Raw genomic sequence first — 21,818 nt, 5'->3', positions numbered from 1 at the left:
TAGACCAGATGCCGCCTAGACCATCTATCGAAATTTGCAAGATAACCGGGCCATGTTGTCATCTTCTTCCACTGTCGTTGTTTTCCGTCATGTCCTTCCTAACCTGGGCGTGCGTTTGGTTATCGTTTCCACTTGAAACGCGGGTCCCATCCGTAGATCTTTCGTGCCGTGTATGTCTTGTATAATTAGCAGCTTGCTATTACTCGTACATACCACCTCGCCCGCGTGTAAGGAGAAAGAGCGCTCCCAGGCTCCATGCTTAAGCCCGAGGACGGTGGTGATGCGGCTGTGAGGAGGGTTTTCCGCTGACCTCATCACTAACACCGCCATCGGCTGCTCGCTCTCGACGGGAGAGGAGCCTTGTGTGCGGTTCGTAGCGCGTGGCATATCTGCAAGCCCCGACCCCGAGGCAAATGCAGACCTACGTAACACGTATGTACTCCGCACCTTCTGGCAACAATCTGCACCTTCAACCGCCATCTTGGTTCTTGGTACCAAATCCCAGGTGTTTCCGGATGAAAAAAGGGCTGGCGGCGCCGGCAGTTGACACGGCGTGCATCCGTGGCGACGGCTTGCAAATCGGTCGTCGGAGCTCGGGACCCTCTTTTACCAAGTTCGGTCCGTACATGCATACGAGCGTGCGAATAAGAAGCAGCCGTTGACATATAAACTGGAGCTTTGCGTCAAGCTGCCCCGGTTTTCCCCCTTCGGCTCCGTTTGGAGAGTAATTTGGTTCCTGAGTCTTGTGGACCCGGGCTACGGGGACCTCGAAGACATCCTGGTCGGCGACCTCTCAAACCCTCATGAGATTTCTCTTGTATACGTGGTTGCGCTCACATCTTCGGCTTCCTTGTGTAAGACACGCCGTGCCTCTCAAAAGCCCTTAGCCCGCCATCATGATTATCTTGCGGGCGTTGCTGGACCCCATCAGCAAGGCACTGACCAGGCGTGAATGCAAAGACGAGGCGTTTTGTCACATTCGTAGGCGCGTCCAGCAATGGCATTAGCCAACACCGACTCATTGTTGCTGATCCTTATTTTTAATTTTCTTTTTAACCACCATTGTGACGATAACACGTGCCACGCCCCTTGGCAGACTTACAGCCCTACGGACAGAGCTGTGACACAGGAGGCGCATGTACGTTTCTCTTAGTGGAGAAGCGCAGATGATAGTTCGCGCCACATTCTGAGGGAGGCCCCAAGGGTTGTAAGAAGAACCTAGCCGCTCCCTTGGGGCATCGTCGTTCCTTAATGACGGTATGCTGCATAATCGCCCGATGCTCCGGTTCGTCCGGACGTTTGGCCAGTTGAATGAGATTTTGCTGTCGAGTCCACCCTTCCAGGCCGCCCTCGCAAATAATATGATGCATCGCCTTTGCTCGACAAGTCCTGACTCAAACCCTCTCCACATGCTTCCACTGCAAGGAAAATCTCCCGTCTCCCTTCGTCCGAAGACGTAAAATGTTGGGAGATGGGCGGTAAATCGCTGCGATGGGCATTGTAATTGGCGCCAGGCCACCTGGTTCTCTTGCGAATCTTTGCTAATTGGAGTTTATGCTTCAGCCTTGCGGACCACCCCCTCTATTGGTGCCGGCTAGCCTTGTGACATCCACGCTAATCGTTCAATCTCCGCCAAGGCCCAACCGGACTGCAGGCTTCTGGAAGATCCGGCTAGAATCATAGTAAAGAGGGTCTCGTTTCCGCTCGTGTTTTATAAGCGCTTGTGTTGAGTAAACTCATTTGTGCTCGGAGACTTTCTAGATAGATTGATGATATGAGCTAGAGTAGGGCACTAGCCGGAAACCTCGGTCGACCAACTTGTATAACACGCCGCTTTGTAAAAGTGTTTCCACAGCGTTATACGGAGTAGAGCATGGACCATTTCGCATCCGCACAGGGCCTCCAGTATGTCGTAACAGTAGGTGGGGGATTGGCACAACGGTAAGATGTGCTCCGTACCGTAATATCGATCCCGAGTCGTTTACTTGACCGTGTTCTTGGTGGCGGCAAAGATAGTCCCCAGATGCCGAGGCTCATTCAATGCTTTGGACTGGTTGTGGGCATCCTTGGGATTTGCCCCTTGGTTTTTGGCATTAGCTGCAGCGACTCTTTCATCAAAAATGCCCATAAATATGATATCGGACGGACGTCAAACCCAGAGCACAACCGGATCTGACGACAATAAGGTGATGCAGCTCGCAATGCGCGCAGGATAACCGGTAGATGCGCCTCTTGAGGCTTAGCTGCCGTATCGGCACCGCACCATATTCTGTCCAACCACAGGGTGAAAACTGGTTTGGCTAGCCTAGGATGCCAGGGGTGTGCGTTGCGATTGAATCCGCCTCTCGAAGCTTCATACCATTCACAAGGCGCAGCTGAGTGGGCCGCGGCCGCGGTAGAGAAGCCAAGCTGCGTTGTGTTGTGCACTCACGAGTACAAGAAACGGAACAATCCGTTTCCCCCTTTTTCCTTTTTTTTTTTCCTCATTGTCGCTGCCCCGACTCATGCGCAACGATGGAGCGATGCGCCGGCCGATAATTCAGGCCGCTAGGCTGATCTTGCTAGCGGCGAGGAATGGTAGCTGGAGAAAAGAAATAGATGCAGGGCGTACTGTAGCTTGTGTTTTGATGACTCCAAAGACGGGCTTCAACAGGTTACGTTCTGACACACCCCTCCTCTTCCCTCTTCTTTCATGCCGGCCGAGAGAGTCATGGACGGTGACTTCATTTCGCTTTCAGGAGCCACGACACCTGGCTTGAATGCCAAATGTAGAAACTACATCCGTTGCTTGTTAAGCCTTCTTTTGGCGGGGAAGCGGCATACTGACCAAGCTCGGCCCACCTTTTACCCTTTTGTTGACGAATATGGCGATTAAAAGCGATGGTGGTTAAACGCGGAATTGGGAGCATAGCCCTGCTCGTTCTCCATAAGGCTGAGAGCCGGATAGCCTACCATTTGTTTCGTGTCGTAAGGCAATGTTATGCTAATAAACCCAGGATGCCCGGAAATCACCAGCATCAGCTAACTATGTACTAGTAATGGTACATCGATTAGTCGAGGGGGCGACCCAAAGTGCATGCGCGTTGGCGGCCCATCTCATCCATGGCGTAAGCTGTATGAATAAGCGTATTCGCTGCTTGTCTGTTCGCCTCACGCAGATCTTGTAGCCTTGCTGTGGACGATTGGCTGTGGGAGTCAGTTGCCTTTTGCTCTATTCCGCCCTGCGGCGCCCTTTCGTCAAGATACAGTGCCGCCTTGCGGAAGGTCTGCGGAATGGCATCAATTGCCGACATCATGTACCGCAAAAGCTGAAAGGGTTAGTGCCTCTTGTGAGTGTGAACTAGTGGGTGCTCAAACTTCCCGGTCAGCATCTTGAATTACCCTTGCTGGGACAATCGTGGTTGTCGACTTGGTGCGGTCCATAGTACTGACACGGAAATGTGGTCGGCTCCGAAAAACGCCCTGTCACGAAAGACCGACACACCTTACCTGAAGAGGCCATCGTTTACCGGTAGAAAGGGGATTGCACAAGCGTTCGTTTAAAACCTTGAGCCTTGAGGCCTGTATGGCTCAACCCAGGAGAGCAGAATTGATGAGACTCTGCAGGGCTTGCCGAAATCTGTCTCATGAAATGTCCAGAAAAGGCGATTTCGCCATTGTTGTCACGTGACAACACCTGTCACTCCTGTACGGCAAAATGCCAAGAGCACATTTCCGCTGGCACATGCTAGTCAGGCATCGCGTTAATTACCTGTTTCAACGACGAGGACAGTCAAAGCCGAACCAGTGTAGGGAGTTGATTGTGGTTTGCAGCCTCAACAGTTCCCGTCTCCTGGCTTGGGGCTGAGAAAGGCGCTGACGACACGGGTTTACAGGTGGCACTGATGCCCACATCCAGATCTCTTTGCACCAGTGACGGCTTGCCTCGCAGTTCATATTACTCGGATTGCGGGGCAGTATCCATAGCTAGTTGCATATCAAATCTCATCTTGAGCAAACTCCAGGTCCATGTAGTCCGCGTAGCTGGGTCCTTGCAAAGAGGGGGGCGTATGGGGGGGCCTTTTAGGCGGTGTCATGGCTCAAGAAACCTCGACTTGGGCGATGTCAAGGCTGATCGAGCTAAGCAAGGAATCTCCCATCGTCGTCTTTCGCAGCAAAACTTGCTGTTCGTGGGTCGGCTCCGGCGACGTGAAAGGGCGGCCGAAATCCACAAGCTGATCAGCCAAATGTCCTCGGACGGGCTTAGTGGCTTGCTGGGGCACGTACCGGAGCACAAGAGCTAAAAATTTCTCCAGGGAACTGCTGGCCTCTGTGCGGAAGCACGGAGCGCCGCTTGTGACTCGTTGCATGGGAACAGCATACTATGCTAAGTCAGCACGGCGAGCTGAGCTCTGAGCTAGTCTTAGGGCGATTCAGCCCTCCCAGGAGCAGAAGCTCGTGCGTAGGCGGACCGGTAGGGCGCAGAGTCCATGGAGGACGCGGAATTATTGCGTGAATCCTGTTGCAGGCACGATTAGTTGGGCCTCATGGATCCGCCCAGCTGAAGTCAAGCGGCTTTGACAGGTTGAAACCCCATGCTGCGAGGCAGTATTAGGTGACATACCGCGGAATCTTGACACGTCTTGCAAGCCACAATCCAAGAACCTTGGTCATCTGTCCACGGAGATTGCAGTCGGGTCTGAGAGGCTGAAGCGACTTGTTGGTGATGCAAAGGCGAAGTTGGGGGTTAGCAGCGATTCTGACGCAGCAGCACGCACTAGCCCAGAGCCGACATGCCAGAGACGCTGCGTGTGAGGATGAGCTACCCGAGACCTGATTCAACCCAAGGCATTTTCGGGTTGGGTAGGATTGTGGTGAAAGACGAAGAAATGCCGGTGACGTTTACTGGACGTTGGTGAGGCTGGGTTGATTGACTGGTTGGTGGTACTTTTGAATAAAAGGCGGTGTTGAGCGGTATTATTTGGCTGTGGCCGCTCTTTCCCACCCAACTTACCAGAGTCGTGGTACCATCTCATCGTTGGTGCCGACAGTGGGATTTGCCCAACCTAGGTAGCAGGTACTTGGACTTGACTGAGATTTCCTGAGACAGCTGCACTAGATCGCCCACTAGCCCGCCGTACCCAGTACCGGGGCCGCAATTTGGGAGCTGGTGACTTGTAACGAACATCTCGTACCAAATCCAACAGATATCCGTAAACCGCTGTCATGCGGCATCTCCCTGACTTAGTGAGCATTTGATCTTGCCTTCAACAAGCCGAACCCTGTCTTTCTTGCGCTCCAACGGCGATTCCAAATCTCCAGCCTTCAGGATGAGCTGAGCTGAGCCTCGAGCATAGCGAACCATCTCCCGCAAATCAGCAGGCTGCCTGGTTCGCCGAGGCCATCCCATCGCTAACGTAAGAGCTGGCCACGATGCTGGCCTGGTCAGGACGACTAATTACGAATGCTTCTCCAAGGACACGCCTGAAACATCATCCGCTGGTATTTCTCATCACTTCGCTGTCTTGGCAGTCCGTCCAGTGCTAAGGCGCCAAACTTAGGTCATGTTATGACTGCCAAACTTGATCTCACGGCCTTGACCAGAGACGTGGACATTATACAACAAGGAAGTGCGAGGCATCCGCATGGCGCCGTTGCCACCACCTGAGCGCAGGGCTGCCATAACAGAGCCCTACACCCCTCCCCTCTCCTTGGATGGAGCTGGCTACTTCTCTCTTGTCCTGCTAGTCGGAGGAATATGGTCTCCTGCCGCTGGGTTCTGGAAGTGCTGCCATACAATACAGTACATGCCTAGCTACGACGTGCTGGAACGGAATTCGTATACCGCAGGTCGAACGACCCCGGTCTTGTTGCTTTCCCTTTTTTGCCGTTTCCATCGCCAGGGGCCTGGAAACTGCATTCATGGAGCAGTAATGGCAGCCATTACAGATAGGGATAGGAGGGACTGGGGAGAGTGAATGCAAGTACGAGCATAATCCAGTGCTGTAGGGATGGAAGACGAGTGGAGCGCCAGAGGGACAAGATGGAAAGATGGAGCAGGCCGCCATGTCCAGCGTCCGGCATCATCAGTCAGTTCTCCAAGCAGCACTCATTCCCAGCAACAAGACCGCGCTGCTCACCACAACCTGAGATGGATGTTGCCTGGCTACCTTAATTGCTTAGCGCCGACTTGGGACTGGACAGCAGCCACGCCTCGCCGAAGCCAGACGCCCCCTCATCCCCTTGTCCCTCGTCCAGCCCTGGGAGAGACAGCCCAGCCTAAGAAAGAGGCGCTCCACTCGTGGGATCAATGGCCCTACATACATGCACACCACCGTGCTTAACCCTACCAGTCCCTGCCTGCATCATCCACGCCCCCTCCTGGCCACTGGGGTGTCGTCCTCGCTCTCACTCATCTCGAGAGAGCGTCAGTGCTGGCCCTACAGCCCAGCCATGGACACACCCCTCCTCCCCAGGCTAAAGGACCATAAGGCACTAAGACAGGGCTGCCCACGCGCATCCCGTCCTGCTACTTGGCTTGTACGACGGTGCTAGAGCAGCCGCACCCGAGCACCGTTGGCTCTCGAGTCTTGCTTGTACCTGTATGTACACCTGGGGAGGGGCTTGCAGTCCAACGCACCTCTCAAGTCAACCGATCCTCTGGGAACGCTCTTCGCTCGGCTTCTACTTCTGCTTCTACTACTAGCACTTCTGCATCGTCTCTTGGCCCCTGTTGCTGGTACGCTTGCAAAGTCCTCAAGGGAACGGAAGCATGGATACGCCCCTCCCCCTCCCTTCGATTACTCCGCTCTGCTCCAATAAGGCTGGTGCTTCTCGCGCCTTCAGCGGCCTTTGCTTGGTATCAAAAGGGAACATGTCAACGGCAGCTACAGCGTGAGTGGCATCGACGGCTGGTTGCCTTGTCGGTGTGCCTTTGCCTTGCCATCGCCTCGTTGACTCAACCCCGGCACTGGGGAAAAAAACAAGATAGGGAGGCGAGAGAGGACGAGGAAAAAAGATAGGCTACTTTTGGACACAAGAAACAAACATGGCTCCTCCAACGCACGGCACCCCTCGTCCAACCACGTCCCTGGTTCTCCTCTAGCCAAACGACCACCCGCGCACTAACAGGATTGGCACTTGTTGGAGGCCATCTCAATGCTGGTCGCCTATCTATCTGCACGCCCCATGACCGTGCTCTCGTCTTCCTACTCCCACGCCCTGCTCACTGTCTTGTCTCTCTGGCTGGGCCGAGCAGAGAGCGCAGCGGAGACCAAGCTTGATATTTCTCTTTTGGTCTCCCGCCTCTCGCCCCTACATTAAAAGTCGTCCTAACCTCCCACTTGTTATAATTCGAGGGCATCCCATGTCTTTGGTCCCCTCAACTTGCCTCTAGTGGCTTCGTGTATCATTCTTCCAATCCTCGTTCTCCAATCCTATTCGCCTTTACACGTTTGCCTCTTTGTCTGTTCCTGTTTTTGTTCAGCTACCATCCCCAGACCACACCCAGGCACGCACTGCCTCGGAGCATCTTTGCGGCCCATAGAGCTGGACCTGGAAGACGCAAAAAAACTCCGAATCCATTGCCACTTACGCATTTCTTCCCTGCTTCGCCGACGCGACACGCACGACGGACCCCGTTGCCGCAGCTGAAGCAGTAGATTTGCCATTTCACTGGCGCATTGACTTCCCGTCAGCTACAATTCGTTTCCATGACTCGAATGGGCGTGTAACGGCAAACACCTCTTGCTCACATATTCCACTCCAAAGGCCCACCTCGGCCTTTGCTTTCTCTTCTCGACATCTCTTGCCGAACTTCAAAAGCCTTTCAACTCCCACCTCACATCACAACAATGGCCTTTCCTCCGCAGTATAGAGAGGTCCCTGCTCCTCTCCCAAGCATCGTCGTGCCTGGAAACGGAGCCAATCGATTCAGAGACCAAGACATTCCCTTCTCAAGAAGTCCGGCAATGGCCATTCCTGGTATCGAAACGCGGGACGACGTGCCTCCTCCTCTACCTCCGCCACGAAACCTCCCCTTTGGCGACGCACCTACCCAGTTCCGGGACGACTTCAAGGACAAGAGAGACTACTCTCGTGGCTCTTCCTTTGCCAGTCGCTCGTCCTTTGCGAGCGGCTACGGCAGCATGAGTCCTTGTCACCTGGATGATCGATCTGGATACAAGAGAAGGGAGGCTGGAAGCATTACCAGCGATGAGGGCTATGCGAGCTATGCTTCCACAGAGAGGTGGGAACTGATTGCCTGCGCAAACCTCGCAGAGTAACAAAAGAAAGTAAAATAAAACTAACATGTTGCATATGGCAGGTCCCGCGATTCCCTCTCCAACAACGAACCCTTTTGGCTTCATCACAACCAATTTCACTACCAATCAGCAGCCGACCTTCATGGCGACAGCGCGAAGAAGATGCTGACTCCTATCCGGACGGTGGTGGACAGGTCGCCCCCCCGTTCACTTCTCAGCGGCCCCATCAGCGATCTTTCACGAGGACTGCAGAACGATCGGTTTGCTCCTAGCTTACCCAACCTACCCATCCAACTCCCCATCCACAGCCGCGCACCCTTTGAATCGCAACCCCGAGACTCACCAACCTTTTCCGCCGTCTCCCCCAACTCAACGCCCTTCCACCGATCCCCAATTGACCACCGCTCTCCCTATGACAGCTCAGAACCAGATCGTTCACCCCGAGGCAGGTCAAGACGGAACAACAGCGATGATGCCACTTCCACCCAGGGCAGCTTTGCTGACGATATGGAGATTGATGAGACATCCTCTCTCAAGAGACTTCACATTGAAGATGCATACGCAGGCGCAGGTCAGAAGCGCCGGGCCGCCAGCCCTGCATCGGACGACCTTGGCTTACACATGATGCCCGGCCAAGGTGCCTCCCGCGGCTCTCCTACTCCTCGCCTGTCATCGGGCCCTCAATCCGCGACATCAATGCTGAGCAGCGCCTCTTCGCGACCCGGCTTCTTCATGTCTTCCATCTCTATCCCGCCTTCTGCTAGCTCATACGGCCACCGCTCACCCGGTGGGGTCTCACCAGGGGCCCTCTCTCCCACATCATGCACCTCTCCATACAACACGCCCGCATCCCTCAACCCAAGCCCCAAGACGTCAGTTGCCAGCAGAGCACCTATGCATTCACGAACCGCGTCTGGCGCCAGCCCACGGAAGCTCCCTGACATGCAAAAGCCCAACAGCACCAAGTTCCAAGGATTCTACATGTGCGAGTGCTGTCCCAAAAAGCCCAAGAAGTTTGAGACAGCCGAGGAGCTGAGGTACGTAAACAATGCGCTAAGTTTTCTTTTTTTATATGCCCCACCATTTATTTTTGGGCCGAGTTTCCTTTTTATAAGCTGTCTTGCTTGTTATACCATTCCAGCGCGCTGACTCAACCCCTAGTGCTCACGAAGCCGAGAAGCAGTATGAATGCAGCTTCTGTGGCAACCGCTTCAAGAACAAGAATGAGGCCGAGCGACACCAGAACTCTCTGCATGTGCGCCGTCATTCATGGTCGTGCTCCGCGCTGTCGGGCTACAATCGGGCGTTTCACGAATCGACAACGCATCCCGGCGAGGCCGATGCGTGTGGTTACTGTGGGGAGGAGTTCCCTCGATCGGGACTTGGAGCGAGGGCCGGCTTACTCAACGGTGGTATCCAGGCAAGACACGCTACTGACCAGGACTGGGAGGAGCGGATCCGACACCTTCAAGAGGTGCACAAGTTCCGAGAGTGCAACTCGTCCAAGAAGTTCTACAGGGCCGACCACTTTCGCCAGCATCTCAAGCACAGTCACGCAGGCACTAGCGGCAAGTGGACAAACATGTTGGAGAATGCCTGTTTGATGGAGGAGGACCCTTCGCCGAGGTGAAGAAAAAAAAGAAAAAACTTGGGCTCTCGACGGCTGTGTTCGAAGCACTCACTGCAAGGATCGGCCGTGCGCAGCAGCTCTCATGACGATTTACTTAACGAATTGTTTATACATAAAAGCTCTTCTCGTTTCTTTGAGAAGACGGCATAGCCTCACATTTTTTTCCCGTTATTATTTTTGTTAAACAAAAGGAATACCCGCTCCGGAAGGCGATATAGTGGAGCTCTGCATTTGCATTTGACAGTCAAAATAAATATTTTTCGCATTGGCCGAGGCTTTTTTTTCTCTCTTCCGTTTCCTTTCTTTGATAACGAACGACTTTACGACAATCAGTTGATTCATATAATTGGGCGCTTGGGTGTCAAACTAGGGGAAAAGAAAAACACTACGAAAAGAAGAAAAAAAATTGAGCTCTCAAACATGTTGTTGGCTCAGCATTGGGAGGGAACCATGTGTGATTTTCCACAAGTAAAATATAGCCAGGGTACATGATGATGGCTGGATACGATGTCGCCACTCTTGGGCACATGGCCTCAGCCCACCGATGGAGGTAGGGTGATTCCAAAACACGAATGCCAAAATTCGCAGGGTGTTTTTGTGTGCCCTTGGAAAGTAATATGGCGAAGATGCATTGGTGCCAGCCTAACAACGGTCTGAAGGAGAGGAGGTTGAGCCGAAGATGCCATTGGACATTTGCAAAACAGGTCAGGCTGACAAAACCACGGCACGCAGCTGGGCTTGCAGAGAATCCCAGGTAGAGCATCCTCCCCCCCGGCTGATTCCACGACGAGTAAGACGTGCGCATGCTTCTGTTGCGCCTGTGCCGCCGAATTCGGCGAAGAGAGGCAGCTCCCCATGTCAGCCGCTAAGACGGGCCTCACACAGGATTCAGGATCTCTTTTTCCCCCGTGCCTTCATCGCAGGGCTGCCTCTTTCTTTTGCTGCTACGATTACGGAGCACTACTACTGTCCAATTGCAGGCTAGCTGAATCTTCGGAAGAGCTCCCAGGCAACCCGCGTTTACCAGGGCTCGGGGCGGACGTTGATTCTCCCCTCTGCCGAAAGTCTAGATGAGCCCGGGTTTGCGTCTCAATTGCCGTTTTTTCGCTGTGGGACTCGACATGCCCTATGTACCGGCCCTGGGGCGAATTGCAACTACAAAAGGCGAACTCACCTGTTGCGAGAGAAGGAATGTTGACGCAATCGTCGTTGGCCGACGCCTGGAGACGAATGGAAAAAGGAAATCCGTAGACGCGCAGATTTCCGCAGAGCTGCAGAGGAACTAAGCAAAGCCAGCCCATGGCCGTGGGAGCCCGTCGCAAACCACTCCCGAGCGAAATTTCACACTAGGTTGGGCTGTACGCAAGTGGCTGACGATGAACGGGCTCTGGTTGGGCTGAGGCATGAGACCCCGGTCCCAGATACATGGCACGGGCTGGCCCCAAGCCCTACCCTCCTCGGCCTAGGTGGAGGGGGACAGCAGATGCTCAGCCAGCCGTCGTGTGACGGAGCCCAGCGAACGAGACATGGGATGCCCATTGGCAAGAGATCAGACCGGAACAGCTGACATACAGATTGCCCTCTGGGACGGGCTGCTGCTAGGCATGGGAAGCCGCTTGAAAGTGGTGCCACACATGTGCGAGCGAGGGAACAGCCAAAAAAGATGTTTCATTCCTTGCCTCGCCGTTTATGCTGGTTTTTTTCCCTTCTTTTTGCTACAGTACAGCCTTGATGCCATGGGCGTGTATGACAAAGGATGACGAGGTTTCATCAATAGCTTTTACGGACCTTTTCGGCCCCAGACGATCCGGCTGCGAATTGGAGGGGGGGGGAAGGCACCGGGGTTTGGGAGGAGGATCCAGCCGGCGAAAGAGGGAAGACGAGGACGCAGACAAATGCCGAAAAGGGGTGGAGGCTAAATGAAGTAGAAAAAGTGATTTAAAGACATCCAAACAAAAAAAAGTCTTGGAAATGGGTTTCAAGGCACGATTTTTCAAAATATTTAGATACGAACCAAAAAAATGGCAATATGATTCATTCATCAACAAGGCTCTCTCTCTCCCCCCTCCCGCATGTGTTTGTCATGTTAAACCCGACAGGATCCAACGCACGAAGAAAAAAAAGCACGCGCGCATAAGCTGGTTCCAGAATTTTATGCATACTTGGACCAAAACTGACATGGCCGAGTCACACATACTTGTGCTGTACTACCGAGTGTCTTACTCTGGCCTGCTGCGAGGCGCGGCGACGGTGAGTAGGACGTTACTTGTTCGCATGTATGGAGTACAAGGCAAAACAGCACGCCGCTGCGATACAGTACGAAGTATATACAAACATCTTTGAAGGTACTGTATGTATTACATACTGTAGTAGCTACGGTACTAGGTCAGTGTAGGATTCAATGCACCAATGCAATCTTGGGGTGGATCCCAAGGCAGGTTTGCCGATGCTTGCTTGGCTTGACTTGGCTTGAGCTTTTTGGTGTGTCTGTCTGTCTGTCTTGTGTCTCCCCTTCGTACGGCAACGGCATCTTGAGCTTTTTTTTGCTGAGGTAACGGGATGACGAGATGACGGGGAGAAAGACGCTACTTACGTTTCTGTGCTGGCGCGGGAGCAAGCTGCGGGAATATTTGAGATTGATGGGCTTACTTGGTCGTGCTTTTTGTTACTGGAATAGCCCATGTGTATGTGTTTCTTTTTTTGTTTTCTTCTTTTCTTGGATCTTTTCACCCCCCCTGCGATCTTATTATTGGGGTTTTGGGTGCTGAGTAGAGGGAGGGGAATTTGTGATGACAAAAAGATGAATAACATGACGAGATGGAGATGGATATGGTAAGCAAAGGAAAGACAGAGACGAGAGGACAATACAATGCTGTAAGAAGCAGGGCACGGGCCAGAGAAGAACCCATGCAGAGACAGAGACAGAGCAGCTTAGAAGGGCAATTCCGGGAGGGGAGCTGCCACTTCAAGGAGATTTGGGCAGTGCGAGGGATCGGAAGCCGGGATCTCTCATGTCTCCGGGCATGCTATTTTGTCTTCATTGTCTGTTTGGTGTTTGGGTTGGTCTGCGTATGTACGAGTAGAGGAGAGTGGCCTTGCTAATATTGATTGACCCATTACAGCATACAGTGCCCTGGACGGCGCATGTGCATTTTCGCTTACAACTACATGGGGGGAAAGTTGGGGGCTATTGAATTCTCGAGGGGCCTTGGATCTATCTTGGGTATTGAATTTGCTCCGTGTTTCGCTTGCTTTTCCGCCAGCGTCAAAAGATTCAAGGGTTGTAATACCGGCAGGATGTCTCCCACGTCAACGAGCCGGGATCAGCCCTTTCAGCGATGCTTGAATTGCTGACCTGCACTGCACCTTACATGTACATGTTACTGTCTAGCAGTCCCATGCAGATGATGATGACCGAAAAGAGAAGTCCGTATAAGGAAAATAGTGGCGCTGAAGCGAGGGAGGGAAAAGAAGGGCCATGTCGCATGTACCAGGTGCGATGCAGTTGATTGGCTTGAGGGACAGGGTACAGGGTACAAGGGACTAACGGAGCTGACAACTGGAGAGCTTTTTTCTTTTTTTGCTTGTCCTGGGCGCCCGGGATTCGAGGACGGCATTGAATGGTAGGTTTGACTGACTGTGAGGCTTTGTGGCGCCAAGGGGGGTTTGGGGGTTTGAGTTTCTTTGTCTTGGAGTAATTCTGGAGTATCCGTAAGACTATTACTCCGATAGTCTTTGTGGCTGAGGAGAAATAGGAAAGTGCACAAGTACCAAGTCTGGGATAGAAAATTACTATGTGGTAAGAGGTAAGTAAGAGAGCCGTTGAAACTAAAAGGATAGCTTTCTTGGCTCGAACTAGCAGAGGCTGTCAGCAGCAATCTTTACTCGTAACGGTCCAGTGTAGCCCAGTATAGCCCAGCCCGAAGATCTTTTTCTGGGGCCTATTTTCTTAGAATTCGAATTGATTATTTTTGGGAGGAGGGGAAAGGACAAGGAAAAACATGACAGGCCGAGGCTTGGTATTTTTTTTTTTTTTTTCGGAGTCTATTGCTGGTTTCCACAAGTAAAGTCTCTTTGTCATGTTAGCGCTAGCTTCTCCTTGTTTCTTTGTCAGTTGGGAGCTGCGCGGAAATTAATGTTATATGCTTACTTTGTACGTTATATTTTCCCAATCAATGCCGTTTGACTTTTTGTCCTGCCAAGAACAGAATGTCACTGGGTCGGTCGGATGGATTGCCTATTGCGTACACCAGTTCGCAGAGCTGAGGAGGAGTTAATACATCCGCTCCGTTTGAATAGTATTCGCAAACGCCCCTCCCCTCCTTAGAATGGACTATCCCTCTGTTGGATATGGTGAGGATGAGGCTTATGGGCCGTTGGGTTTTTGAATGTCATGGCGATGATGGTGCCAAGGGAACTGGAGTTTGTGTATGGATTTGGAATAGTTTACGAGAGGAGTCGGGCGACTAGATATGGCGTATGGAGCTCTCCGTGTTGGCGACTAGATTATGCGGAGCTTTCCGTATTGGCGGCGCCGATACGGCGGACGGTGAGTGGGAGGAGAGAACGATAGTCTCGTGTAATTAACGGGGCCCCTGATTCTACAGTAATGTCGAGGGCGGACGAGGAGAGCGGCTAATGTAATATCGCCGATGGGTACGGAGATGCTTCGGAGATAAGTCACGATCAGTGCCAGATGGGGATGCATACATGTATTAAAGGCCAAAGTCTTTCGTGTTGTGTTTAGCTTCTTTTCGTGTTTCGTGTTTCACTTTTCGCTTTTGCCTACATGACCTTCTTTACGCCAAGTTTAACCAACTAACATCTTTACGAGGAGTCTACCATAGACCACGAGGAGAAGATCGTATGGTATTAACTCCCTGGGGATCATCCGGATTGAAAAAGGAAAAATACCTCGCTAAGAGCTCTGCTGTAAGAAGGGCGTGGGATAAGCAGAAAAGTGACAAAGAAGAACCAAAAGATCTTAAACACCGGTACACTATCAACTCCGTACGGGTATTCGAACCGAGAGGGCTACATTACCGGTTTAGGAGTTTGTAGGGCTTTGGGTCAAGCCAATCCCCCTTGTTGCACCTTGTGCGTCTTCACGCACCCCTCCCTTGCTCTGTTTCTTGGTGTTGCCGGTGTTCATCTGCCTGTGCCAGTAAGCTTCTGGGTAGGTGCATGTGTATAACGAGGTCACGTAGTCCGAGGACAAGGCGCTTACCCATCGAGTTACATTGATGATGGATTTGCGTGTGTGTGTACCTGTATGTCCGGTGTTGCGGTGTTTGCGGTGTTTGCTAAATATAGAGAGGCCTTGATATTGCTGTCATACCGCATTATAGATACGAGTATCATCTACCTGACTTACATGGAGGGATGTACATACACGTATCCTTCACGGACGAGTTCGCCCGACTTCTCCCCTTACCTCATAGCTCTTATGATAATGACAAGCGAGCACGAGGGCGTGGTTCAAGTGGGATGAACCAAGTATTACAGGAAAATCATGCGGCGATGAAAGATTCCACACCGATGCTGGTCTATCGGGCGATGGGGAGGGGGGGCGTGATGAGGTCTAGTGGCTCAACCCCCTGTATAGCAGCTATTGATTTCCATCTTGTGTTGTTTATTTGCCATCAATCACAGATGCTTGTGCTTGTACCTGTGCCTGTACTTGTACTTGTCATCGTGCCATCATCTGCATGCAAAGGGATGACGAGGCGAGTCGCTTCAAGAGCCGGATTGTGCTAGTGAGAGGGTGTGTGATATTGTAATATTGTAAGAGTCTAGGTACATGTACTTACCTAGGTAAATCGCACAAGTTGCCGGCGAAATAGCCGAAGGATACATGGATGTAGCTGCAGTTGGATGAGGGGGCGAGAGCGTGCTGAGGGCCGCACTGGGCATAGCGCTGTAGCACCTGTGCGATGCTGCTGCTACAGGGCATTTGGAGGGGGCCTGCAGTGGCCTCTATTACGATACAGCGGGATACAGTATGGGGGATACGGTACCTGTACATGGCCAGTAGTCTAGTAGGTGGGTGGCGGAAACGAGGCTGAGCCAGCAGCCCTGCTGTAAGGCTGAGGAGAGCAAGAGTTGGTAGAGGAGGGGAATATGTGGCGGTGCAATTTCTATATGTGGCGGTGCTTACGAAAGGCGAAATTCAAGGCTGCAGCTGGTTTTAATGTGTGTACGTACATACATTCTATTGCTGCCTCATGAACCAACCAAGCACGCAAATCCGATTCAACCACCCGGACACGATTTTCAAACTGCTTTGCGTCTCATAGTCTGACGTTTGTTGATTTCATACTTGTGGCATTTCCTTGCGTCTTCGGTCCTGAGTGGTTAAAGTCTCCATCGAGGCAGCATCTGGAGCAGGCAGAATTTTCCCCTCTTCCACCACCATCTAAAGCCAGAGATACAGACATACAGCATACACACCTCGACTCAAAACAAAGACAGAACTTCATTTCGTCTCACATCATCCATCACATACAATCCATCAAGCAACCCAAATCACTCCCAAATCTCAGGCCGCAAACAGCCGGTCAACTTCATCCATCGTGGCCTCGTCATCAGATAAACCGGCGGCTGACGTGCCCCCTGTCGAGGGCCAGAGGGAGCAGCTTGGCCACCGGCTCGAGCTGGAGGAGCACAAGGCGCTGGAGATGAGCGTTGTCGAGATGGCCTTGAGCACAGTCGAGGGGGTGCCCAATCTCTACGTCGGAGGGTGAGTTGGTTTGAACCCCTACATGAGATGAGATTCCTCATATAAGTGTATATATGTGTATGTATATACATACATATATATGTATATATAATATACCCATATGCTCATATATTTTCTTACATCACAGCTAACCACAAAATCTCTTACACAAACAAAAAGACTATGGGCCCTCCGTCGCTCTCAGTCCCTCCTGGACCGCAAAATCACACACGTCCTCTCCCTCGTCTCCTTCAACCCTGGCAGTCTCAAAAACTTCAAGGACGAGCCCTTCTCCGAGTACGGCAAGCCCTTCAAGCACCTTCTTATCGACATTGACGACGTCGAGGACGAGGATCTCCTCATTGAGCTGCCCAAGGCCGTCAAGTTCATCGACGAGGGCCTCCGCAGCGAGAGAAGCCGGCACCAAAAGTCCACCAGCGGTAGCGATGTAGCGGCAGCAGAGAAGGCGGTTGAACGCATTAGCCTAGACTCCAAGGAATCAGGTTCATCAACATCAGATTCAGCACCAGCTTCACAATCAGATCAGCCTCCTCCGCAGGGCCATCCCCGACGAGGAGCCGTCTTCGTCCATTGCGCAGCCGGAAAGTCCCGGTCCATCTCCGCCCTCATTGCCTACCTCCTCTGGCGCTACCCGGACCGTTTCACCGGTCCCGCCGGCGCACAGCTGGCTTCGACTCTCGAAGGCCCCGAAGCCGACGAGTCCGTTGCCGAGCCTGTCCGTGCGGCCCTCGCCCTCATCAAGCAGACGAGGCCCCTTGCGGAGCCCAACTCGGGCTTCATGGAACAGCTTGACCTCTGGTGGCAGATGGGCTGTCCCGCCGACGACGACATTGAGACGCAGCCCATCTACCAGCGTTGGCTGTACCAGCGCGCCGCCAGAGAGAGCATCGCCGTAGGGCAGGCCCCATCACAGCTCTGGTTCGAAGACGAGCAGACCGAAAAGCCGTCAGACTCGTCGTCTTCCGCCCCCACGCCGGACAGGAAGCTCCGCTGCAAAAAGTGCCGCCGCATCCTCGCCACGGCCCCCTTCATCGTGCCGCACAAGCCCCGCGATGACTCTGCGGCGTCCTGCCAGCACTTCTTCATCGAGCCCCTCAGCTGGATGCGCGCCGAGCTGGAAAAGGGCGAGCTGAGCGGCCGGCTGTCGTGCCCGAACACCAAGTGCGGCGCCGGCGTGGGGCGGTACGACTGGAAGGGCTTCCCGTGCTCGTGCGGCTCGCGCGAGGACCCGGCCTTTTCGCTGCAGAAGGCGAGGGTCGACGAGGAGCTGTCCAGGGCCCCTCTGCGGATGCCTCCTGGCCGAGGCGGCAACGGGAATTTGTGATTTACCAAGATAGGACAGGACACGGCAGGGCAACCGGGGATCATCATCAGGGGGGCAGTTTGTCCGGACTCCGGAGTGCTTGATTACTATCATCACGACGCTCTGCTCTGTCAGCGGCTTAAGCATACTCCTTAAACTCCGGCCTATCCAGCATCGCCAGATCCCCTTGTATCATACCATACTAGCAGTACGGAGTATATTCTATATCTTTTTCCCGTGGCATAAGCCGCCGCACCCCCTTTAGGCTCCGTAGAATAAACAATCAATAGCGTTGCCCTGTCGTCTACCTCGCCTACTTCGCCTACAATATACTTCAATTTTACTTTCTATCAGACCATATTCCTAACCGGGTACTTGGATAAAGAAAGGAAATCCCGTGAGAGAAAAAGTCACAGCACTTGTACGTATTAGGCCGCCAAGACGGCACAGTTCTAGACCATTACTTAACAAGGGGTCCATTCATCACCAGATGGCATGATGTGATTACAACACTATTATACTTTTTCGTTCGATGATGACCAAATCAGAAAACGGTCAGAAAAAAAAAAGACGAAAAACAAATCATGTCAGTAATTCTCCGGCATTTGACACAGATTAGAAGCTGACAAGCCATGGCGTTTCCGCCGTCAGAAATTGGACCTCGCCCACATCGCCGTTATAAGTCAAAAGCCGGCAGACGCTGCAAGCCAAGAAAACCCACCCTATCCCCTTTCAGTAAAAAAATAGCGAGGCTATCATGATGGCTCATACCATACCAAGTCCCTTGTTTTTGTCCGCCCTTGCAAAAATGCACGGAACTGGACCCTTCACCCCTCCCCAAGTCGCGCGAGCCTTATGAGGCCAGCCAGCAGCAAGGCTAGAACAGAGCTCTCCCCCCGGCAATGCGGGTGTGATATTCCGTCGGCGACTTTGGGAGTGCGTCGTCGTCTGCACCTTCGCCCTACGAGAGTAGCACGATGTTAGGATTGTCAAGGGATGTGGGCATACGAACCCGGCCCGTCCGCGGTCCGATCGGGGCCGACATCCGGGGCCATTTCTTCCTGATGGGCTGCTCAGCCCCCCCATCCCTCCGGAGCTTGAAAGCAAGAAAAAAAAAACAAGATGCAAAGGGCCACCGGTGGGATAGCGTACTGAGCCACGGGTCTTTTGTGCGTGTCAACAGCCCAGAGGAGCTTGATGCCGTGCTTACTGGACTTGAAAGTGCCGTCTTTACTTCTTTTGGCCGCTGTCGGCCGCCACATCAGACCTAAAAGGCTCGGCTTTGGAGCTATCCGGCTCTCGCTCAATCGCAATAGTCCAAGTCCACCAATCGGCCTATGTTTATGCCAAGAGTTGATCTTTCTATACCCAGGAAGCTGGTCACTTGGCATGAGACAATGATGAGAAAGCAAGAAAACGAGGCTGTCCGAGTTCGACCGCCATGCCTTGGCATTTGTAACGAAATACAAGAGGCAAAATAAAGAACCAACACCAAGTATCCATAATAGTCTGTTAGCGTAGCGTCCAATAGTTTGCTTCTCTGTACGCCGAAGCTCAATAATCTGGATTGTCAAAGCTTGGGTTTTTGCTTTGACCCCCACTTCCAGTGACTGGGTCCTCATTTGTTGTGCTTATCAGTCCCCTAGGCTTTCGATTTTCCTATCGTTGTCATCCGTATACACATGTTGTCTTCGTTGGTCTGGAACGGGAGTTGCAAAAACATCATATGACTTCGCTCCAGGCAACAGAATAAAAAGGGCCTGATTCGTGATTGGGTGTGAAGCTAAGACAAGCAGCGAGCGCCAGAGCCACGCTTGTTTGATAATCCTGCCGGAAGTACCATGTCCCGGGCGAGTATGGTTCCTGGAGCCGTGAGATTATCATCGCAACTCCCTCATCTCTGGTCTCGCTTCTCTCATCCTTCATCATTGCCAAGGTCCACGATGTAGTCCCGAAAAAAAGTGCCGTCGAGTCCTACCGAGTAGGGCTTGCCCGATTTCCCGAAAACAAAACACACCCCTCTGTTGACAACAGTAACAGTGACGATATTACTCTTCAAGTCCGCTGGGCTTTTCGAGGCACCCTTGAGCTAGTCTTGGAACCCTTGTCTCTTTTCTAGAAACTTTCCCTTTTGCCTGCTTATTCTCTCATGGTCGCTTAGTTGAACCTGGCCTAACAGCAAGCCTCCTCGCGCAAGCGTATTACCTAACCCCCTCGAGTCCTTTTCTTTGCCTTGGAGGCGTCTTACAAAGCCACCAGGATCCGATGAAACCACGCAGTTGGGATCGTCGGTGACCCCGGAGGCGCAAAGGGGGTGTGTGCGTGTGTCCCATTCGCCATGCAGTGCGGGCAATTAGGGCCTGTTTCCCTTCTCCCCCATGAATCTCGATCTTCTGGGCGACCTGCATTGCATTCCTGGGCGATGGGTTCTCCCGAAAGGATAAACCTAGAGGCACACAGTAGCTGTTTCAGCAACTATTTGCGATCGATCCTGAGGTGCTTTGTCGCATGACCCGCTGGCGTAAGCAACTTGAATTTCAAATATCCAAACGGGGGGCATAGGTAGCCAAGTCAACTCCAACAGAGTCCCAGGGGGGGTTAGTTGGGGCCAACGCGAGTGATCTGTCTGATCCCAAAGAGGGAAAAGCCAGAGACAACCAGAGGAGATCCCTTTCCAAAGGTTCAAGTCCGTCTTGTTTCAATCTTTGCTTGCATGAAGCTAGTAGCCCACCGCAACCCAGGACCATATCATCGTCTCCATGTCTTAGATGGAGAATTAGCCGACCGATAAATGTACCGGCCAAGGGAGTCTCCTTTCAGGGTCCTTTCAATAATGCACCGAATCGTCTGCCATCGATGACAGCTCGGACCGTGTGACGGGGACAACATGCTGCACCTCCACAAGGCCACGTCTTCACGCCCGTCCATCAGAACGGTATTCAACGCCCTCCCCCGACACAGAGAGGCTGGTAATGGGTCATGCACGGGCCCTCGCAGGGCGTGAATCTCTGCAGGCCCTTTCCCCCCATGGCCATCTCCTCTGGATGCTTGAACCGCGTAACATATCCGTAGAGCACGACCCGCGGGTCAGCTAATCTGTCCACCACATTCTTACCAATCAAGTGGGTAAATTAGCAACCGCGCATGGCCCTGGATTTGAGTTTCTGTGCTCACTGCCGTTGACTGACTGACATGATCTGGGCGGCGGTAACGATGAGAGCCTTGTCAGGAGCCTGAAATCTGAGTCTTCTCAGGGATATCGTACCTGTAGAGCAGTAGACGAAGAGTTCAAGGGCGAGGGTGGAAAATGACAAAGACTCTTGGTAATAAAGGCGACCTCCGAGATAGAAGACATTTGCTTCGACATTGGTGATTGGCTGGTGAGGCGCTACAGCGACCAATTTGCAAATGGGCAAAAGTTGCGACGGCATGCGCCAAGTCCCGCCGCCGCCAGATTGGCAGCCAATGGTTGAAACAGCCGCCGGAGTGCGGGACAATGGAATGGCAGATCCTAAAACTCCCCAGATTACAGCATACCAGGAGTACGGAGTACCGAGTTTAGTGGTATCGTACTGTACTGCTACTGCTCCAACTAGCACCAGTGTATGCAGAGTCAGCCGGAAAGGGCATCGTCGAGGTCTCCATGTCAGCACGCCAAGCAAGGGTTGCACAATGAGCATTGCTACCTGTCGACGGCAACGGGGGGTTTCAATTTCAGTTTGGTCGGGCTGGCTGGCGGGGGGGTGTATGAATCTGATTGCGAGATGTGCTGACTGAGCTGGTGCATGTGCAGACAGACAGACAGACAGACAGGCATGGAGCTGGGACCGGGCTCGCTCACAGACAGACAGCTTTGGAAGGATGCTAACAGCACTCCTCCGAAGTTCTCTCCGTCCGCCGGCT

The 21,818-nt window shown here is 52.8% G+C and overlaps 2 protein-coding genes across 2 annotated transcripts; both read left to right on the top strand.

Annotated features, from left to right (window-relative positions):
• Window positions 1–7,832: 7,832 nt before the first annotated feature.
• On the top strand, window positions 7,833–9,873 carry T069G_04610 (uncharacterized protein; the record flags this gene model as incomplete). Its single annotated transcript, XM_056171820.1, has 5 exons — window positions 7,833–8,227; window positions 8,306–8,503; window positions 8,552–9,280; window positions 9,405–9,630; window positions 9,685–9,873. 5 exons carry the CDS (start codon window positions 7,833–7,835, stop codon window positions 9,871–9,873), a joined length of 1,737 nt encoding a protein of 578 aa, XP_056028678.1.
• Window positions 9,874–16,565: 6,692 nt separating this feature from the next.
• Window positions 16,566–17,936, top strand: T069G_04609 (uncharacterized protein; the record flags this gene model as incomplete). Its single annotated transcript, XM_056171819.1, has 3 exons — window positions 16,566–16,612; window positions 16,772–17,031; window positions 17,095–17,936. The coding sequence occupies 3 exons, from the start codon at window positions 16,566–16,568 to the stop codon at window positions 17,934–17,936; spliced, it is 1,149 nt and encodes a 382-aa protein (XP_056028677.1).
• Between the last annotated feature and the right edge of the window lie 3,882 nt (window positions 17,937–21,818).

The sequence above is a fragment of the Trichoderma breve genome, chromosome 3 (genome assembly GCF_028502605.1).
Source record: "Trichoderma breve strain T069 chromosome 3, whole genome shotgun sequence".
NCBI lineage: Eukaryota > Fungi > Ascomycota > Sordariomycetes > Hypocreales > Hypocreaceae > Trichoderma > Trichoderma breve.
Note: the sequence above shows the minus strand (reverse complement) of the source record. Positions and strands in the feature narration are given on the sequence as shown.